The 19,105-nt window shown below is 45.2% G+C and overlaps 1 protein-coding gene across 1 annotated transcript; it reads left to right on the top strand.

Moving 5' to 3' along the window:
- Nucleotides 1-346: 346 nt before the first annotated feature.
- On the top strand, nucleotides 347-18,575 carry LOC311425542 (scavenger receptor cysteine-rich domain-containing protein DMBT1-like; the record flags this gene model as incomplete). The annotated part of the gene is made up of 11 exons (XM_084501486.1): nucleotides 347-458; nucleotides 3,204-3,527; nucleotides 4,928-5,251; nucleotides 6,097-6,420; nucleotides 7,795-8,118; nucleotides 8,809-9,132; nucleotides 11,264-11,587; nucleotides 13,525-13,848; nucleotides 14,656-14,979; nucleotides 17,519-17,842; nucleotides 18,195-18,575. The coding sequence occupies 11 exons, from the start codon at nucleotides 347-349 to the stop codon at nucleotides 18,203-18,205; spliced, it is 3,039 nt and encodes a 1,012-aa protein (XP_084357612.1). The 3' UTR covers nucleotides 18,206-18,575.
- Between the last annotated feature and the right edge of the window lie 530 nt (nucleotides 18,576-19,105).

Genomic DNA, 19,105 nt, shown 5'->3' with positions numbered 1-19,105 from the left:
AATAACAAAGGACAAAAGATTACTTTCTAGCATGGGTTATTTTTCCTCATTATGTTGACAAACAGAAGAGCACGGGAAGATGGAAACAGTAATAGGGAGATGCAGAAAAGCAGAGGGAGGTGGCCAGAGCTCTGGTGGGTGAAGAGGGAGAGGCCAATTAAGGGGAGGAGTCAGTGTAAGGAATATTTGTCATTTACCTTAACTCTTGGTCCTTACTGTCTTCTCTCCTTCTTGCCCAGCCAGTCACTGACTCTGAGCTCTTTGTCTCTCCTAAAAAGGACATTATTCCTGCTCTACATTGTCCAGGCCTTCAAGGACTGGATTGTACAAGGTTTCTGCTGCTACCATGGGACTGCCAGGAAGTCTTCTCTCATCCAGTCTTCTCCACAGCAGGAGTCTGTCTGCCTTTGGAGGAATGAGGATGGAAACTGTGCTTTTCCTCCTGGCATGGCTTTGGGGTAAGTTTCCTCCTTTGCTCCTGGAGAATGGGGTTCCAGATATGGTCTGATATATGGTACTGATGATGGATTGACCCATCTCATATCCCTGGTTCCAGCAGGGAAATGGGTTTTGTGGCTGGAAAAAAAGGACTGAAAATTCAGTAAGCTTAAGGAAGGGATGACATCCAGGGGGACCTGGACAGGCATGAGAGAGGGGCCAATATGAACATAATGGAGTTGAACAAGTCCAAGTATCTGCACCTGGGTCAGGGCAATCCCAAACGTGAATAGAGGCTGGGGGATAAAAGGACTGAGAGCAGCCATCTGAATCTGAATGGAGAAGGACTTGGAGGTGTTGGTGAAAGAAAAACTCTGCATTAGCTGGTAGTGTGCACTTGCAGAAAGCCAACCATAACCTGCATCAATAGAAGCGTGACCAGAGGGTGACAGAGGTGATTCTCCCCCTCTACTCCGCTCCTGTCATACCCCACCTGTAGTAGTGTGTTCAGCTCTGGGTCCCACAGCAAAAGGAAGACATGGACCTGTTACAGCAGGTCCAGAAGAAGGCCACAAAAATGATCAGAGTGTTGGAGCACTTACAGTTTGAAAACAGACTGAGAGATCTGAGGTTGTTCAGCTTGGAGAAGAGAAGGCTCTGGGGAGACATTATTGCCACCTTTCATTAATTAAAGGGAACTTACAAGAAAGATGAAGAGATAATTTTTGTAAGGACATATAGTAACAGGACAAAGGGTAATGGCTGTAAACTGAAAGAGGGTCGATTTAGATTAGATATAAGTAAGAAATTCTTCATTCTGAGTGTGGTGAGGCACAGGAACTGGTTGACCAAAGAAGTTGTAGGTGCTCCCTCCCTGAAATTCCTGAAATCCAGGTTGTATGGGGCTTTGGGGAACGTGAAGATGTCCCTGCCCATGGCAAAGAGGTTGGAACTAGGTCCCTAGTTGGAACTGGCCCAAACCATTCTATGATTCTATGATAAATTAAACTCCTGGTACTGCAGAAGGACATGACCTTTCTCAGGCAAGAGAAGGCAGTAGCAGAGATCATCATTTGGCTTCCAAAGCTCACATGGAGATTTAGAGGTATTATGAATGCAAACATACAGATACAAACCCTGGAAACAAACAAATGCAAGCATAAAGACAGATCTTTCCTTGATTGATCTCTGTAATCCAAAACTTAATCCTTTTATTTTTCCCTCCCCTCTACATTCACAGACTAGATTTGAACCAGGACCTAAGAAGGAATCAGTATAGCAGACCTTCCCTGCTTCTCTGTAAGAGCTACTGCCTAATGTAGTTGCATTTATATTCCACAAACCAGCATTTTCAGATAACTTTAAAAAAAAAAAAAAAAAAAGTAAAATAATGGGATAGGGATTATCTGGAGACAGTACTGTTAATCTTTAACCAAGCCTGACATAAGCTAAGGCTGCTTCGGGGACTAGGGTGAAGCAACAGCTGGGCCAGAATTGTAAATAATCAAATAGCATCATTTGGCAGTTTCAGGCTTAAGAAAATCACAGAATGATAGAATGGCTTCGGTCTAGAAGGCACCTTGAAGATCACTTACTTTCAATCTCCCTGCCATGGGCAGGGATGCCACCCACTAGATCAGGTTGCCCAGGCCCTTGTCCAACCCTGATAGGATCCATATTGGCAATTATCTGTGCTTCTTACATGTATTATCATAGAAAAGTGGACTTGGCAAGCCTTTATGTAGCAGCCTTTTACATAAAACCCTCTCTTATAATGCATAAAGGCTGTGGGAAACAGCACCTAGGATCAAAGATATAGACACAATTTATGCATCAGACAAGGTCTTTCTCAGTACGGAAGGAACTATGGTGTCTTCTGATAGGTTTGGATCCCAATAGCAGCCTGAATTTTCCTTTCAACAACAAAGAGAAACAGGCCCTTCTATACCTCAAGTTCTCCTCCTTTGTTATAAGATGGATGCTAATTGGAAATACCATTTTCTCTTCACTGTGTGGGAGCCCATTTGTTTAGCACAGACAATGCTGGAACTGTCAGCATGTGGGAAGTCAATCCTACCCTATCCACTGTAGGCATTTGTCTGAAAATAGGTGCCTAGAGCCATTTAAGTTGCTCTAGTTTCTCTTTTCAGGGCTCCAGCTACTGCTCTACAGAGTGCAGAGCTACAAATGACACCAGCAACCTATATTTAGACACATAAAGTATGCTTCCCATGGCCCCATCTGAGAAGCTCTGGATAGCACAGTTCTGGCAAATGTTTTTGACAAGTATGTGGAAATCCCAATTTACACTTAGAGTACTGAACTAAAAACTTCCTTCAACAATTTGCAATATACAGTGAAAGTGACAGGTCTTGGGAGAAGCATTCATGGTGGAGGAAGCTGCACAAAGAGGGTGGGTAGGGATGACATGAGACCTGCAGTGCTGCAGTAGCTCAGGTTGCATGGAAACACTGTCACCTCCATCTCCTTATGACCTGAGATTTTCCTCTGAAGCTACATGATACAGCCTAAGGTTTCTGTGGTGTGGTGCTGTCACATCGTGTCACATTTGCACCACTAATTAGCCAACAAACTTTTATTTCTGTGTTCTTGCTGAAAGTACCAGTGGTTGACATTTCAGCAATCCTTCTGCAGCCAAACCCAAACAGGCATTATTCCTACAAGAGCAAGATGTTAACATTCTCCACTGTCAGCCAAAACCTGGTTCATGCCTATTTCACATCTTGTCTTGTTTTGTGATTCAGGTGTTGCCAACTCAGCTCCAATCAGACTCGTGAATGGCCCCAACCGCTGCACGGGGCGGCTTGAGGTGCTTTGGAATCAGCAGTGGGGAACAGTGTGTGATGATAGCTGGGATCTATCCGATGCCATGGTTGTATGCAGGCAATTGGAGTGTGGGGAAGCACTGTCAGCTCCTGGATTGGCTCAGTTTGGTCAAGGAACTGGTCGTATCTGGCTGGATGACATGAATTGTAATGGTACGGAAGTTGACCTTTCTGCATGCAGGACCAGACCCTGGGGAGAGCACAACTGCAATCATGGAGAAGACGCAGGCGTTGTGTGCTCAGGTAACTTCTGTTTACACCACTCCTCATGTGGCACCAAGAGGCTGTGCTGTGTAGAGGGTTATTTTTAAGCCTGTTTGCAAGATTTTATTTCTCAGTCAGTGCCACCCTTAGGACTCAGATCGGAGATGGATGCTTCAGAACTGTCCTGTACCATGCCAAGGACAAGCTCAGTTCTGTTGTCAGTTAAATAGTGTGTCTGGTAGAGCATTGATTTGTTCTGTCTGTGCTGGTCTGTTTTTTATTCCATCACCATACTGTTAATGGGCAAAAAAAACTGAAAGGAACACCTCCTGGATGCATAAGCTTTCCATTCATGCATGGCTTAAATATGACTTAGAAGTTGAGCATTTCTATTTTTGTATTTGTAATTTTTTGTTCCATTTGTATTTTATGATACTCCTGGTGGATACATCTATTCTCCAGACTGGCACTGTGATGAGAGATGACCAGTATTGGGTCATTTGTCCATGAGCCAGTTCTGACCTGGATGTCATGGTGTTGATGAATGCTGAGCTCCTGGAACTGGGTGGGAAAGTCTTGAAAGTGTTTCTTACCCTTCTACACCACAGTTAACTTGGGATTAAAGCATAATCAAGTTTCCCATAGGTCCCAGGAAGTAGAGAGTGTGTTGGGAGATAAATGGGCTGCCCATTGCCCCTTTTCATGGCAGTATTTCCCAAAGACTCTGCTCCTAGACATCCACCTAGTTGGATATGGAATGGGATTCAACTCCATATTAAGGCCTAGATTTATCTGTGTCTAAATGCAGCTGTCACAGTTTGGGCTGGGTGTCTTTCTGATAGGAGTAGTGTAGTCCATTCCCTGCACAGTTGCCACACAGCTCTAAATGCCCTGGGGCATCTGACATAACTGCATGGGACTAGCAGATGAGACAGATTCCCTAAGATAGACCCAACAGGATACCAGCTGGACTCTGATGGAGGAATATGTGCAGCATTGCAAACATTGTTGATCACCTTTTTGGGCCATTGACTCAAACCTCAATATTTGGTGAGCTGAGACACCATCAACTAATCAGAATTTCAATACTCATCTCACATGGAGATACCAACATGTACATACATGTAAGACATAGGTGTCTGGATATGCAGCCAGTTGCCACCCTGGAACAGTTTCATGTCAGTTGAAATTCTGCTTCATAGAAAATCCAAATCCTTTCTGTTTATCTCTCTAATTAGGAAATCTGAAATGTCAGAGAAAAGTTCAGAAGCTTATCCTCATCAGCCTTTTCAGGCCCTGGACAGATTTTCCTTCAGTCTCTAGGGGATCTTTCCACGTGCAATCCCTGATCCTGTTGGATTGTTTTTGTTAGTGATGGTTTGTCGATTGTTTTCTTTTGTTTGTTTGTTTGTTTGTTTGTTTGTTATTTTTTAATGCAGAACTTAATAAAACAGTTCCAATACGATTAGTGAATGGTACAAGTCACTGTTCTGGGAGAGTGGAGGTTTTTTATGGCCATCAATGGGGAACTGTCTGTGATGACAACTGGGATATAGTTGATGCTGAAGTTGTATGCCGGCAGCTGGGCTGTGGGACAGCCCTATCCGCTCCTTCCTCGGCTTATTTTGGGAGAGGCTCTGAACCCATCTGGCTTGATGAGGTTATCTGCAGAGGAACTGAAGCTGCCCTGTCTGAATGCAGTACAAAGCCTTGGGGACTCCATGACTGTGTGCACGGAGAAGATGCTGGTGTTGTATGCTCAGGTAATTCTCACACAAGTGGGTTTGTAGGGGGTGGACATATGCTAGAAATGTAAAGCACAGGCAGCATATGCCACAGCTGATTTACCCAGTATGAGAGTGATTCTGGAACCTCTAGTTATCTAGACCCTTTAACACACCTTGGTCATCTACAAAGGGCTGGCAAACATGCTACTAGACATACAAGGTGAAGGCCAGCCACACTAGCACAGAGGGCAGTGAGACAAACACTCCCATAGACCACCTAGCTCTACCATGCTTAATACAGCCAGGATACTCTTGGCCCTTTTGGCTGCCAAGGCACACTGTTGATTCATATTTAACTTGCCATTGACCAGAACCCCCAGATCCTTTTCCACAGGGCTGCTCTCCAGCCTCTCATCCCCCAGTCCATACATCTATCCAGGGCTGCCCCTTCCCGGGTGCACAATCTGGTGCTCAGTTTTGTTAAACTTCACATTGTTGGTGATTGCCCAGCTCTGTGGTTTGTCAAGATGTCTCTGCAAGGCCTCTTCACCCTTGAGGGAGTCAACAGCTCCTCCTAATTCAGTATCATCTGCAAACTTAGTTTGCATTTGAGTCCTGAATCCAGAATACCTATAGAAAGTATTAGAGAGAACTGGCCCCCAAATGGATGCCTTTGGAACCCTGCTGGTGACACTGCTGAACAGATAATGCTGTGAGGGTGGAGGAATAGTTTGTGTTGCTTCTTTATGCAATATTTTCTCTTGTCAAAATCTACAAAATGCAAAGCCATGAGAGTCACTATACTCATTGACAAGTGGGAGACAGACAAAACAAAATCTTCATCAGATATTTCTCCTTTTTTTTTTTTTTTTTTCTTGCAGGCTTTGCAAAACCTGCCCCACTCCGATTAGTGGATGGCTTGACCCCCTGCTCTGGGAGAATTGAGGTGTTTTACGGCCAACGTTGGGGAACAGTGTGTGATGATGACTGGGACTTGGTTGATGCAGAAGTTGTGTGCAGGCAGCTAGGCTGTGGGAAGGCCTTATCAGCTCCCCATAGGGCTTACTTTGGACAAGGATCTGACCCCATCTGGCTTGATAATGTCAACTGCACAGGGACAGAAGCTGCTCTCTCCGAATGCATGGCCACTCCCTGGGGAGTCCATAACTGTGGGCATGGAGAAGATGCTGGAGTGCTTTGTGAAGGTACCCATAATTCACCTTAAATCATGGGGGAAGTTATCTGTGAGTGACCCTGGGGTTCAGGTCCTTCACCACAAATAGGTCTTCCAAAGGAAGTGACATAGAGTACTTAAGAAAACGACGTGCCTAAATCTATAGGCAATTATAACCTATGTCTTTTTAAAGGGGTTGCTTCTGGGGGCCAGTTTGCTAAAGCAGAGCGCAAAACCCCCATTATGGGGTGTTTTCTCATCTCAGCTGCTCTTTAACCCAATCATTTTGCATTTCTTCTGGCCTAACAGAGAAAAACACGTGAAGTATGAGGAGTATCACTGCATAAGTCAGACTGTAGCCCATTCATCCAGGGCTAACAGCTCTGGTTCTCAAATGCTACTGCTCTTTCTCCTGTTCCTCTTCCTTCACGCATTCAAAAAATGTCTGTGAGGAATGGCTGTAGGTCTCCCACTCCCGTGCTCTGCCCAGATAATCTTAAGCAGTTCCCATCATCAGCTGCTGAGTTTAAGAAGAGATTTGTCTTTCAAACCTCAGACATAAAAAGTGCAAATATGAAATCTAAAACTGTGGTTTGACTACACATCTATGAAGGAAACGGACACCTCTGGTGAAATTTGTATGTCTTACCTCACAGTTGTCCCAAGACAGATGCTGCTGAGTGTTTAAACACCTATAATAGGCCACATTAATTCTATCTTTCAAGCTTGCTGCTGTTCAAGTAATATTCCTCAGTGAGATGTTATTGCATAACTTCACCCAAGCAAGTCCCCCAGCACCAAATACTTGATGCTCAACATCACCAGAGCTTTACAGCTTCAGCATCTCTTACTCTCAGTCCTCAATCAATGCCTTGTGCCTTACAGAAATTGCTGATCTGAGCTGCCAAGAGTCCTTAACACAGCCTAGACTATAATGCCCCTTGGTGCTCCTGGACCAGTGTTAGTCCACAGGTTTCTGTCCCTTCCAAGTTCAGCTCACCAGCCCAGACTATTCCCCCTAGTCTGACTCATCACAATAACGTGGTGCAAGTATAACTCTTATCTTGTGATGGAATGCGGGTTCACCAGACTTGTCTGATTTTTAGTCAGGCCCAGTCAACAAGAGATGTCAACTGAAGACCACCATTCTAGGAGACAGAAACTGCTGCAAGGATCTGCTGTTCTGTCATGAATAAAGAGCAGTGTCTGCCCATGCCACAGAGCAGCAATCCAGGCAGCACAGAATCAGTATGAACCAAAACATAGAATCATGGAATCATCTAGGTTGGATGAGACCTCAAAGATCACCTAGTCCAACCTCTGACCTAACACTAACACTAACAAGTCCTCAATCCACATGATTGAAAGCCCAAAAAAATGATGCCTTTACTATTTCTCAATACAGGATTTTCTGAGCTGTTTCCAGTCCGTCTGGTGAATGGTTCAAATTCCTGCTCTGGGAGAGTTGAGGTGTTTCATGAGCAGCAGTGGGGGACCGTCTGCGATGACAGCTGGGATTTGGCAGATGCTCAAGTAGTGTGCAGGCAGCTGGGCTGTGGGGCAGCAATCTCAGCCCCTGGCTCTGCTCGGTTTGGACAAGGAACTGGCCAAATTTGGCTGGATGATGTGAACTGTGCAGGAACTGAAAGCATCCTCACAGAGTGCCGGGCCAAGCCTTGGGGAGACCACAACTGTAACCACAATGAAGATGCTTCTGTGGAGTGTTCAGGTACTGCTAATGTATGCCATGACATGTGGAGTACAATGGAGGGAATGCACTTGTGAGAAGGTTGCTGGTAGCTCTGGAGTCCCCTCAGGACCAGGAGACTCTGTGCTGATCATTCAGCTGTGAGCTGAGATATAAGGAGAGTGATACATGGATGCTAAGGTTGTTTTTCCTTCTGCACTAATCCCACTGCTAAGGATAATCCCTGGGGGATATGAGCTATGGAGGAGGCCTAGGGCACTGTGTTACCCATTGTGCCCAGAACCTGGAGCCATGCTCCAGGGAGCAGTTTGAAGCTCTCACGGGGACTAGAGTGCTATGGACTTCGACAGTGAGTCCTGATGGCTGGATTTATAGAGGCTCACGAGTACAAACTCTGCACTCCCGAAGGCACAGTTTCCCCCTGCACTCTGGTCCAGTCAATGCTCCCCAACCCCATTTTGATGCCCTACTATTAGGGAAGAAATCTGGGTGCTCAGCTCTGAACACTCAACAGATAAAAGATTCATTGCTAAAGTACCAGCCAAGGGTGTGGGAACAAATTCTGAGGCAACTTTCACTGCAACTTTACACACCAGGGGGTCAAGTGCTGTTGGCTACTAGACCATTGTGATGATGTTTTGTTTTGGCCCCTCCACAGCACACTGAGGCATGCAATACTCCTGAACATTTTTCAATTGTGTTTTGCTCCAGATGTTGCAGAAACAGCTCCCATCCGGCTTGTGAATGGTCCAAGTCATTGTGCTGGTAGAGTTGAGGTGTTTCATGACCAGCAGTGGGGAACTGTGTGTGATGATGGCTGGGACATAGCTGAAGCCAACGTTGTGTGCAGGCAGCTGGGCTGTGGGACAGCACTGTCAGCCCCTGGCTCAGCTCGCTTTGGAGAAGGCTCCGACCCCATCTGGCTGGATGACATGAATTGTATAGGAACTGAGGCTGCCCTCTCTGAATGCCAGTTCCAGCCTTGGGGATCCCATAACTGCAGACACAGAGAAGACGCTGGTGTGGTATGTTCAGGTAACCCCTGTCTGTGTCTCTGTCTGCATGATAGGGAAGGTTTTCTGCACCAACCTACCTGAAGGCTCTGTCTTTATGATGTGCCCATGTGCCCTTAGTTCCTGAATGTGTTGTGAGCTCTCTGTCATTATACTGGAGACGTGTTACAAATTCCTCTTTTTTGGCATGCATGTAGGTGTCCTTGAACACAGAATCTGTGTTTCCCTTGGCTTAGAAAAATTAGAGTAGATTAGAGTAGAGTAGAGTAGAGTAGAGTAGAGTCGAGTCGAGTCGAGTCGAGTCGAGTCGAGTCGAGTCGAGTCGAGTCGAATAGAGTAGAGTCGAACAGAGTAGAGTTGAACAGAGTAGAGTCGAGTCGAATAGAGTCGAGTCGAATAGAGTCGAGTCGAATAGAGTCGAGTCGAATAGAGTCGAATAGAGTTGAGTCAAGTCGAGTCGAATCGAATCTAATCGAATCGAATCGAATCGAATAGAGTAGAATAGAATAGATCAGTTGGAAAAGACCTACAAAGATCATCTAGCCCAATTCCCTGACCACTTCAGGGTTAACCAAAAGTTAGAGCGTATAGTTGAGGGTATTGTCCAAATGCCCCTTGAACACTGACAGGCATGGGGCATTAGCCACCTTACAAGGAAGCCCATTCCAGTATTGATCACCTTCACAGTGAATAAATATTTCCTAAGGCCCAGTCTGAACCTCCCCTGGTGCAGCTTTGTGCCATTCCCATGTTGTTATCGGCTACCAGGGAGAAAAGGCCAGCAGATCTCTCTGTGCTTCCCCTCTTTAGGTAATTACAGAGAGTAATGAGGTCACATCTGGGCCTCTCTTTTTCTAAAGAAGTGTCCTCAGCCTTTCCTCACAGGACATGCCATCCAGCCCTTTTACCAGATTTGTTGTCTTCCTCTGCATGCTTTCAAGGACTTTAACTTCATTTTTATAATGTGGAGGCCAGAACTGCACATAATATTCAAGGTGAGGCCACACCAACACTAAATATACCAAGACAACCACCTCTTTTTACCATCTGGCCGTGCTGCATTTAATGCATCCCAAAATGTGGTTTGCCCTCTTGGCTGCCAAGGCACACAGCTGGCTCATACACTTGAGCATGTTGTCAACCAACACCCCTGGGTCCCTTTCTGCTGAGCTGTTCTCCAGCCTGTGCCTGTGTCTGGCATTGCTCCGTCACAGGTGCAGAATCCAGCATTTTCCTCTGTTGAACTTCATACAGTTACTTACCGCCCAGTGCTCCAATCTATCTAGATCCCTCTGCAAGGCCTCTCATCCCCCTAGGGAATCAACACCACCTCCCAGTTTAGTGTAATCCTAAACTTGCTGAGGATGAGCTCCACTCATGCATCCACATCATGGATAAAAACGTTGAGTGGGACTGGCCCTAGAATGAGCCCTGGAGAACACTGCCAGGGATTGTCTGCCAGGCAGATGTAGCCCCATTCACTACAACATTTAGAGCTCTACCATCAAGCCAGTTCATCACGCAGTGTAGCGTGAACCTGTTCATCTTACAGTTGGACAATTCATCCAAAAGGATGCTGTGAGGAGCAGTATCATAGACCACACTGAAATTCAAAAAGACTGCATCCACTGCCTTCCCTTCATCCACCAAGCAGGTGGCTTTGTCATAGAAGGAGATTGATTTACAAAAGCAGGACTTTCTCTTGATGAACTCATGTTGACTCTGCCTGATAATAACTATGTTCCTTAATGTCATTCAATATCCCCCAGGACAATCTTCTGCATAACTTTTCCAGGGACTGAAGTCAAAGTAACAGGTCTGTAGTTTCCTGGGTCTTCTCTCATGCCCTTTTTATGGATGGGTATAACATTGCCTAGCTTCCAGTCAGCAGGTACCTCTCCACACTCCCAAGACCTTTATTAAATTATTCTGACTTATACTATACTATATCTAAATTATATTCTGCAGAATATGGTACACAGACTATTTCCTACTTAGTTTTGAACTGGTGAAGATATCCCATCTTCAGGCAACTGGATAACTGTACCCTGGATGCCCCAAGATACTCACTGTGATTATGCATTTTATCTTACTTTTAATTAGGCTAATGGCAACTCAGTAATGTATATTCCTACCCTTTCTATTTTATTTAGACATACCAAGAGTAGCTCCACTCCGATTAATGGATGGGCCGAATCGTTGCAGTGGGAGAGTTGAAGTTTTTTATGGCCAGCAGTGGGGAACAGTGTGTGGTGACAGTTGGGATATAAGAGATGCAGAAGTCGTTTGCCAGCAGCTGGGCTGTGGGAAAGCACTATCCACTCCAGCCTCTGCTTATTTTGGAAAAGGGTCTGGCCCCATCTGGTTGGATGATGTGAATTGCACAGGAACTGAAACTGCCCTTTCCAAATGTGAGACCAGTCTATGGGGAGCCCATAACTGTAGTCATGGAGAAGATGCTGGTGTTGTGTGCTTGGGTAAGTCTCTTCTATTTCACCTTTTGATTAACATTTATGGTATGTGGAGGGATGCTTGAAATGCCATAAGGTGCTCTCTTCCCATCTTACAAATCTCAAACCACAGTACTAGACAGAAAAAGTGCTTCAAGCAGGGATGTTTGTAAATCCATTTGTGTTCCCCTCTCCTTCCCATTCAAAATCTAACCATAACACTGTGGTGCTGAAGTCCAGCCTGCCACTTGCTGTGCTCAAGAATTTAAATTTGGGACTCTTTCCCACATGAGCTACTGGCAACCTTGACGGCTTGCAGGACTGGTGTTATTCATCCTAGTATAGAGAACAGCACACTGTCACTTGGGCTCTTCTGATTTTGTCAGTGACAAGGCCAATGAACATATCACACTTGAAAAATCAAGATACAGTCTCAGTTTTCTTTCTTTCCTCTTCAAGTCAAGAACATGAAGAAGTCTTGCAGAAACTAGTTAATCTACCTTCCCTTTTCCCTTCCTTGCTAGAACCATCTTCAGAAGGCCTGTTTTCACAAATGTTTTTCCAGCATCTTCTCTGAAACCTCTACAGCTGACAATTTCCTCAAAATTGTTGCACTGCACTTCTTTGCCACTAGAAGGAAACTCTGACCTGACTACCTTTACCTGGAATTTATTGTACAGACTCTTCTCTCTTTGTAGTGTGTATTGTTATTTACTCTTTGCCTTTTGTTAAGTGTGTTACATCCCCTCTCAGTTTTCTCATCCTATTCATATCCACCTCTTGAGACAAGGTTTTTAACCTTCTTCTCATTCCCCTTATTCTTCTCTGGCTTCTCAGATATTAGGCATATTTCTTCTAATCTGTTACCCAGATGAGGTTTTGGAAATCCTGAGTAGCTCTGAAGGCTTGATTTGGATGTCCTGTAGTTAGCACTGCTTCTTATACTTGTCTATGTCTTTCTTCAAACAGCACAACACTTTAGAGTGCCACTTTCTATCCTTTTTATCTCTTTGTGAAGAATTGCCATTTAATTCCTCTTCATCCTCTGTGCAATCATATTACCTCCCCAGAGTAGTAGAACACTTTAATTGCCCTTGCTGGAGATAACCTGTTTCTCTCTGGCTACTTGCCAACAACTTGAAAATACCCTGTGGATTCACCGCCTGTGTCTGAATTAAATGTACTGTTGTCCCTCTGCAGCCAGCAAAGACTAAGACAGAAGAGTCTGTGACAGGATTTGGCCCCAGATACATTTGGGATGCAGACACCCAAAGCAGATTAAGGAAACTGCAACCCAACAGAGCTTTTTTTTTTTTTTTTTGAGACTGTAAAGGGTCCTCAGTGGAGTTGTAAAAGTGGGGTTCATCTGCCAATACATACCTGTCTTGTGTCATCTGAAATATCCTGTGACATCCTACCCAGTCTCTAATTGCAGATCCAGAAGGGCACAAATTACTCTTGATCTTGTATCAAGTCTGCCAGCCCCATTGGAATGTCTGGGATTCCCTGGGTATATCAAATAGCACTAGGTACCAATAATAAGGAAAACAAATCAGCTTCTTGAAGCTTAAGTCTAGCTGAGGTGAGCCATACCCCAGTGTTCCCACCATGTTGCCTAAAGAGCACACTCTGGCAAATGTCCTTTCCCTTGAGTTGTGGAGTTACTTGGATTTGCTATCTGGACATGGATATCTTTCAAAGACAGGGATAAAAGAGCTTCAAGCACCTCAGATTTTGGGATTTGAACCATCAGTACATCTCTTCTCCTTTGTTTCAGTCAGCACTTTTCCTTGACTTTTTCCTTGACTTTTGGGGCAAGAGCAATCACAATGAACCTCCTTTTCTCCATGGTGCTCATCTCTGGAATACATACTAAGCCAAGGAGTGCATGCAGTGCTTGTTGATGTGGCAAGCAGGAATGTCTTTGCCAGAATAACTTATCTTGTCTTACCTTTGTGGCTCAGGTGTTCCAGAACCAGTCCCAGTCCGGCTGGTGAATGGTTCGAACTTCTGCTCTGGGAGAGTCGAGGTGTTTCATGAGCAGCAGTGGGGGACCGTCTGCGATGACAGCTGGGATTTGGCAGATGCTCAAGTGGTGTGCAGGCAGCTGGGCTGTGGGGCAGCAATCTCAGCCCCTGGCTCTGCTCGGTTTGGACAAGGAACTGGCCAAATTTGGCTGGATGATGTGAACTGTGCAGGAGCCGAAACTGCCCTCTCTGATTGCAAGGCACGGTCTTGGGGAGACCACAACTGTAACCACAAAGAAGATGCTTCTGTGTTCTGCTCAGGTACAGCTAATTGATACCATGTAACATGAGGTACAATGGAAGCTGTTTTGGGGAGAGGTGCCTGTGGCCCTGGGGGACATGTTTATCAATGTTGCTCTTGGATGAGATACAAGAGGATTGAACCGAGTGTTATTTTAGACTACTTTAGACACCTGCACATTGCTGAAGGATATGACATAGTATTTAAAGAAGCCCGGTGTTCCTACGGAGCTGAAGCTGGAAGTCAGATGACATTGATTGGCTACCAAAATGGATATGTTTTCTGGTTGCTGAAATCACATAAGACGTGTGGGCCATGTGGGGAGATGGTATCCCAACATGCTGCAGAGTGTAGTCAGCTGGTGATGTGCAGAACCGTTGTGTTGAGTAATGAGGTAAATGGCGCTCTTTAAATCATGACTGCACAACATCATGACAGAGACCCATAGCACAGTCACTGGGGAATGTGGGAAGGAGAAACAGATGACACAGACTACCCTGGCCATCCTAGACCCTAGATCCCTAGAAAAGGGGAGTGTTGTGTAACCAGTGATAACACTGGCAGCATCTGCTGCTTTCCCTGAGGCCCTAAAGCAAGAGCTCAGCACTTGGTGCTCTGTCCGGTAGCAATCTGCTACAGGTACAAATGAACTCTGAGGCACTATCAAAGCAAATCTCACTGATGTTCTGGATGATCCATATCGTTGCCACACCATTTGTTTTGGCACAAGACCCCTGCGAGGAAAGATATTTTCTCACTTCCATAGAGCACTGAGGCATGAAATGCTCCCTGACCTTTTTCTGTGATTCTTCTGTGTTTTGCTCCAGGTGTTGCAGAAGCTGCTCCCATACGGCTTGTGAATGGCTCGAGTCCTTGTGCTGGCAGAGTTGAGGTGTTTCATGACCAGCAGTGGGGAACCGTGTGTGATGATGGCTGGGACACAGCTGACGCCAATGTCGTGTGCAGGCAGCTGGGCTGTGGGACAGCACTGTCAGCCCCTGGCTCAGCTCGCTTTGGAGAAGGCTCCGACCCCATCTGGCTGGATGACATGAATTGTATAGGAACTGAGGCTGCCCTCTCTGAATGCCAGTTTCAGCCTTGGGGATCCCATAACTGCAGACACGGAGAAGACGCTGGTGTGGTATGCTCAGGTAACTCCTGACTCAGTCTAAGTCGTGTCCACAAACATGGAACTAAGATTTTCACCTTCAGCAAAAGGACATTTTTGAGCTTAAGCTGCTCCTAATGTCTGCTGTTAATGACTGTTGTGTATAAACCCAATCTTGTGTGATGTATACAATGCTCATGGTCAGCAGGCAACACTGGAAGATAATCCATAATTACTGAGTTGCCATCAGCAAGCTTCAATCTGATAGTTGTATTCCATCATGCAGCTTCTGAAGGCTCCAAGAATTTTACTAGGGCTGGATAGGTACCATAAACATCCCATTCCTGATTGATTTACAAGGTTCAGGTTTGTAGTCTCATATGAATAGAGTCATCTCTCAGACTGATAGTTTTACATAAAGATCACATGTAAAACTAAGAAATGTTTTCAGCAAGTCTTGGCCTCTGGCTGACTGGGAAGTCTGTTTTATTCTGTCATGAGAAGTAATAACATGTCACATTTCAGGATGTTTTGAAAAACTGAAACCACAGAATGTGTCTTTGCAGCACTTTTATCTAAATGTTTTTTCAGTTTTCTCTCTGGTGTCTCTTGCATACCTGCAAGAAGTCTCCTGCTTTGTTAAAGCAGTTGAGAGGCTCCTTGGATCATAGAACAATTCATACCTCAGGAAGTCTCTACGTCAGATTCATGATCAAAGCAAGGTCAGCTGTGAGGGCAGACCAGGAGGCCTTTATCCAGCCTTGAAAACATCAGGACAATCGTCCCTCAGGGTAATCCTAAAGAATCACAAGGTTTTCTTTAAGATCTGGTAGCCTATTTTCTCATCTTTTAGCCTTTCTTTTCTACTTTTTGGGGATGGAGAAATTATCAAAACTGTTCTGCAGTCCCTTCTTTCCATGAAAAGTTATGGGAAACTTCAGGAGAACTCAAAGCTCTTTCAAAAGGACTCTGACCTGAACATAGAAAAGTGCACATCTGATGATGACCTGGCCGTGCATCTCCCCCTCTAAAGTCAGCGGAAAGAAAAAGGTTCCACAAGTTCACCTGAATCACCTTGGATGATGGGAGTTGTAGGTGTACAGTTCCACAGCTCTGCTTGTGGAGAAAAAATCCCTTTCTGCTTTATATATCTTGATATAGGGTATCTCCCAGAGGTGCTCATTGCCTCCATCAGGAGCAGAGCAACGGCAGCATTACAAAGAGGAACAGTTCTGCTGGCTCTCCTAAAATGCTTATATCCAAAGGCTTACAAATGTGGTAGATGACATTACTCCTCCTTTGGCTTCATTGTCATGATGGATTGAAATGCTGTCATCTGATGCTAGTACAGAACAGGCTGTTTGTAAACCAAAGTATTTATTTTACTCTCTCTTTTTGACTGATTCTGTGGTTCATGGTTTCAGTGCAGAAAAGAGTACACTAACATTTCCTAAGACCACTTATTTTCCAGTCCTTCTGTCTTCACCAGGCATGAGAGATTTCAAGGAAGAATAAGTGTATATTAATATACACTACTGTAATCTAGTTTCTCCTAGCAAATTATCCAGAACACATATGATGAATATTTCAGTAACTGGAGTGAAATGTAAGGCCAAAAGAAGGTTTCAGTAACATGGTCTATTATGAAGCCTCACACATGTGACCCCATTTATTTAGGAATGCATCACGTTTCTGAACATAGGTATCTAATGCTATATAAGACACCTAACAGGATTTGGAAATCTACGTAGGGCCAATATGAGCCCAGGAGCTATGTGAAATTTCCACCCTTCTGACTTGAGAGCTGAAGATGAAGCAAAGATGCTTCACGTCATCTCATATGGGAGAAGACACCTAACTGGAGGCTCCTGAATTGTTCCTTTTGTATGGGTTTCATCTGTAATATCTGTACACAACATTGCATTTTTATTTCAGAGCTCTGCAGAGCATATTACTCTTTATATAGAGCAGGTATGGTGCCCCGTTTCACACAGTGATTCAAATAAACTATCTGAAACATGCCTGCTCAGAAGGGATGAATTAACATTTCTTACTGGCTGGGAGACTGAAATACCACTCTCAGTCCTTACCAAGATGTTTTAGCAAGTCTGCGGGCAGAGGAAACGGAGAAGTAACATGGACAGGACCTGAGGGAATGGTTTGAAGCTGTGACAGGGGCAGTTCAGGCTGGATATCAGGAAAAGGTTCTTCACTGAGAGGGTGGTCGGGCACTGGAACAGGCTCCCCAGGGAACTGATCACAACACTAAGCCTGCCAGTTTTTGGTTCAAGAAGCGTTTGGATAATGCTCTCAGACACATGGTATGAATTTTTGGGTCATCCTTTGGGGATCCAGGAGTTGGACTCGATGATCCTTGTGGGTCCCTTCCAACTTGGGATATTCAATGATTCTATGACAGTATGGAGGCAACCCTGGGAGGAGCTCTGTCCACCCAGAAGGTCCTCATTATCCATGGGACAGCTTGGTTGGCACTAGGACACCACGACGTGCCTATTGTCAGTAGGGTTTAGGTGCAGGGCATTTACGTGTGCATTTATATTTCGGGGTTGCTTTATGTGCAGGGATTGCAGAAATAGCTCCACTCCGGCTGGTGAATGGCCCCACTCATTGTGCTGGGAGAGTTGAGGTGCTTCAGAGCCAGCAGTGGGGAACAGTGTGCGATGACAACTGGGACCTGAGCGATGCTGAAGTGGTGTGCCAGCAGCTGGGCTGTGGGAAGGCCATGTCAGCCCCAGGATCCGCTTATTTTGGGCAAGGTTATGGCCGTATCTGGCTGGATGATGTGAAATGCTCCGGCAGAGAATCAGCCCTCTCCAAGTGTGTGGCAAGGCCTTGGGGAGTCCATAACTGCAACCATGGAGAAGATGCAGGCGTCATATGTTCAGGTAACCTTCATCCATGTCCCATCCTGCTAGACATTAGTAGCCATTAAGCCTCTAAGCTGGGTTTTGGCACTGGTGGCCCTTCATCCCTTCTCAGTCTCAGACAAGTGGCACTTGTCTCACTTTCACTGTCTCTTTCCATGTCTCTGACAAGTGCCATGGGGTAGGGAGAGGTTTGAAGTCGGAGGTTGGTATTTTGAGGGATGATTCCCATCTACCCACATAGCAGCTCATTTTTCCTATTTGCATCTTTGAAATATCACTAGGATATTATAAGTATACTACTACTTTCAGTGGCCTTGCAGGATAAAGCAAACTACTTTTACAGATCTGGATTGCATTAATTTCCTTCCAGGTTGGATCTAAACCTCACAGATCTTCCGGAGTGGAGAAGAGAGAAATAGTGCCAGCCGACACGTGTATGACATTTATTAAACCCAAACCAAAGTGATCCTTGAAGGCCAAAGAGCATGCAGTACAGAAGAAAATCCCTGAAGCTCAGATCTATCACACTGAAATGCAAACATAAAAACAATGTGCCCAAACTGGGGGCATGCTTGCCCCAGGAATCTTCAGCTAATGAAGAGAGAGAGGCACTTGCATGAGGCAAGTCAGCCCGGCTGTCTCCAGAGTAACTTCAGAAGCCTTTTCCTCCCCTGGCTGTAGATCCTTCTACAGCCTTGGGTGATTTTGTGTCTGATTTGGGTACCTCTGTGGATGCCTGCAGGTGGTTGGAGTGGACATGGTCCCACTGATCACAATTCCTTATCTTGGCCACAAGACAATTTTCCAGGCATATTCCCTTGGGGGAGGGGGGGAGAGGGGGGGGAGGGATTATCTGGAGAACACAAGTGGGCATTTGAAGTCAATTTGAGTCCCTGAAACATCTCACATTATCATGCCCTTGGTGCCCAAGAGATCATACCGTTCCCATGCCAGTTCAACTTCTTCTGCTGATAATGCCTCTAATCCATGAAAGCTTTCTTGTGCTGATTGTAGAATACATTATATAAACATCCAGCTTTTGCTGTATCGGCTCAAACAGCTTGAGGTTCCCTTGGGTAGAAGATGTTTAGCTACTGTCATGAAATCCTCACGCAACCTTCCCTCTGATAAGTAAAACAGATTGTACCTTGTGGGCCCTCTCTGCGACATTTCCACCAATCCTCAAACCACTTCTGTGTTGCTTCTCACTTCTCATCTAAATATATATATATAGGCATGTGACCTGAACTTTATGTTTCTGTGAGTCTGTCTGGTGCTCTG

The sequence above is a fragment of the Aythya ferina genome (genome assembly GCF_964211825.1).
Source record: "Aythya ferina genome assembly, chromosome: 31".
NCBI lineage: Eukaryota > Metazoa > Chordata > Aves > Anseriformes > Anatidae > Aythya > Aythya ferina.
Note: the sequence above shows the minus strand (reverse complement) of the source record. Positions and strands in the feature narration are given on the sequence as shown.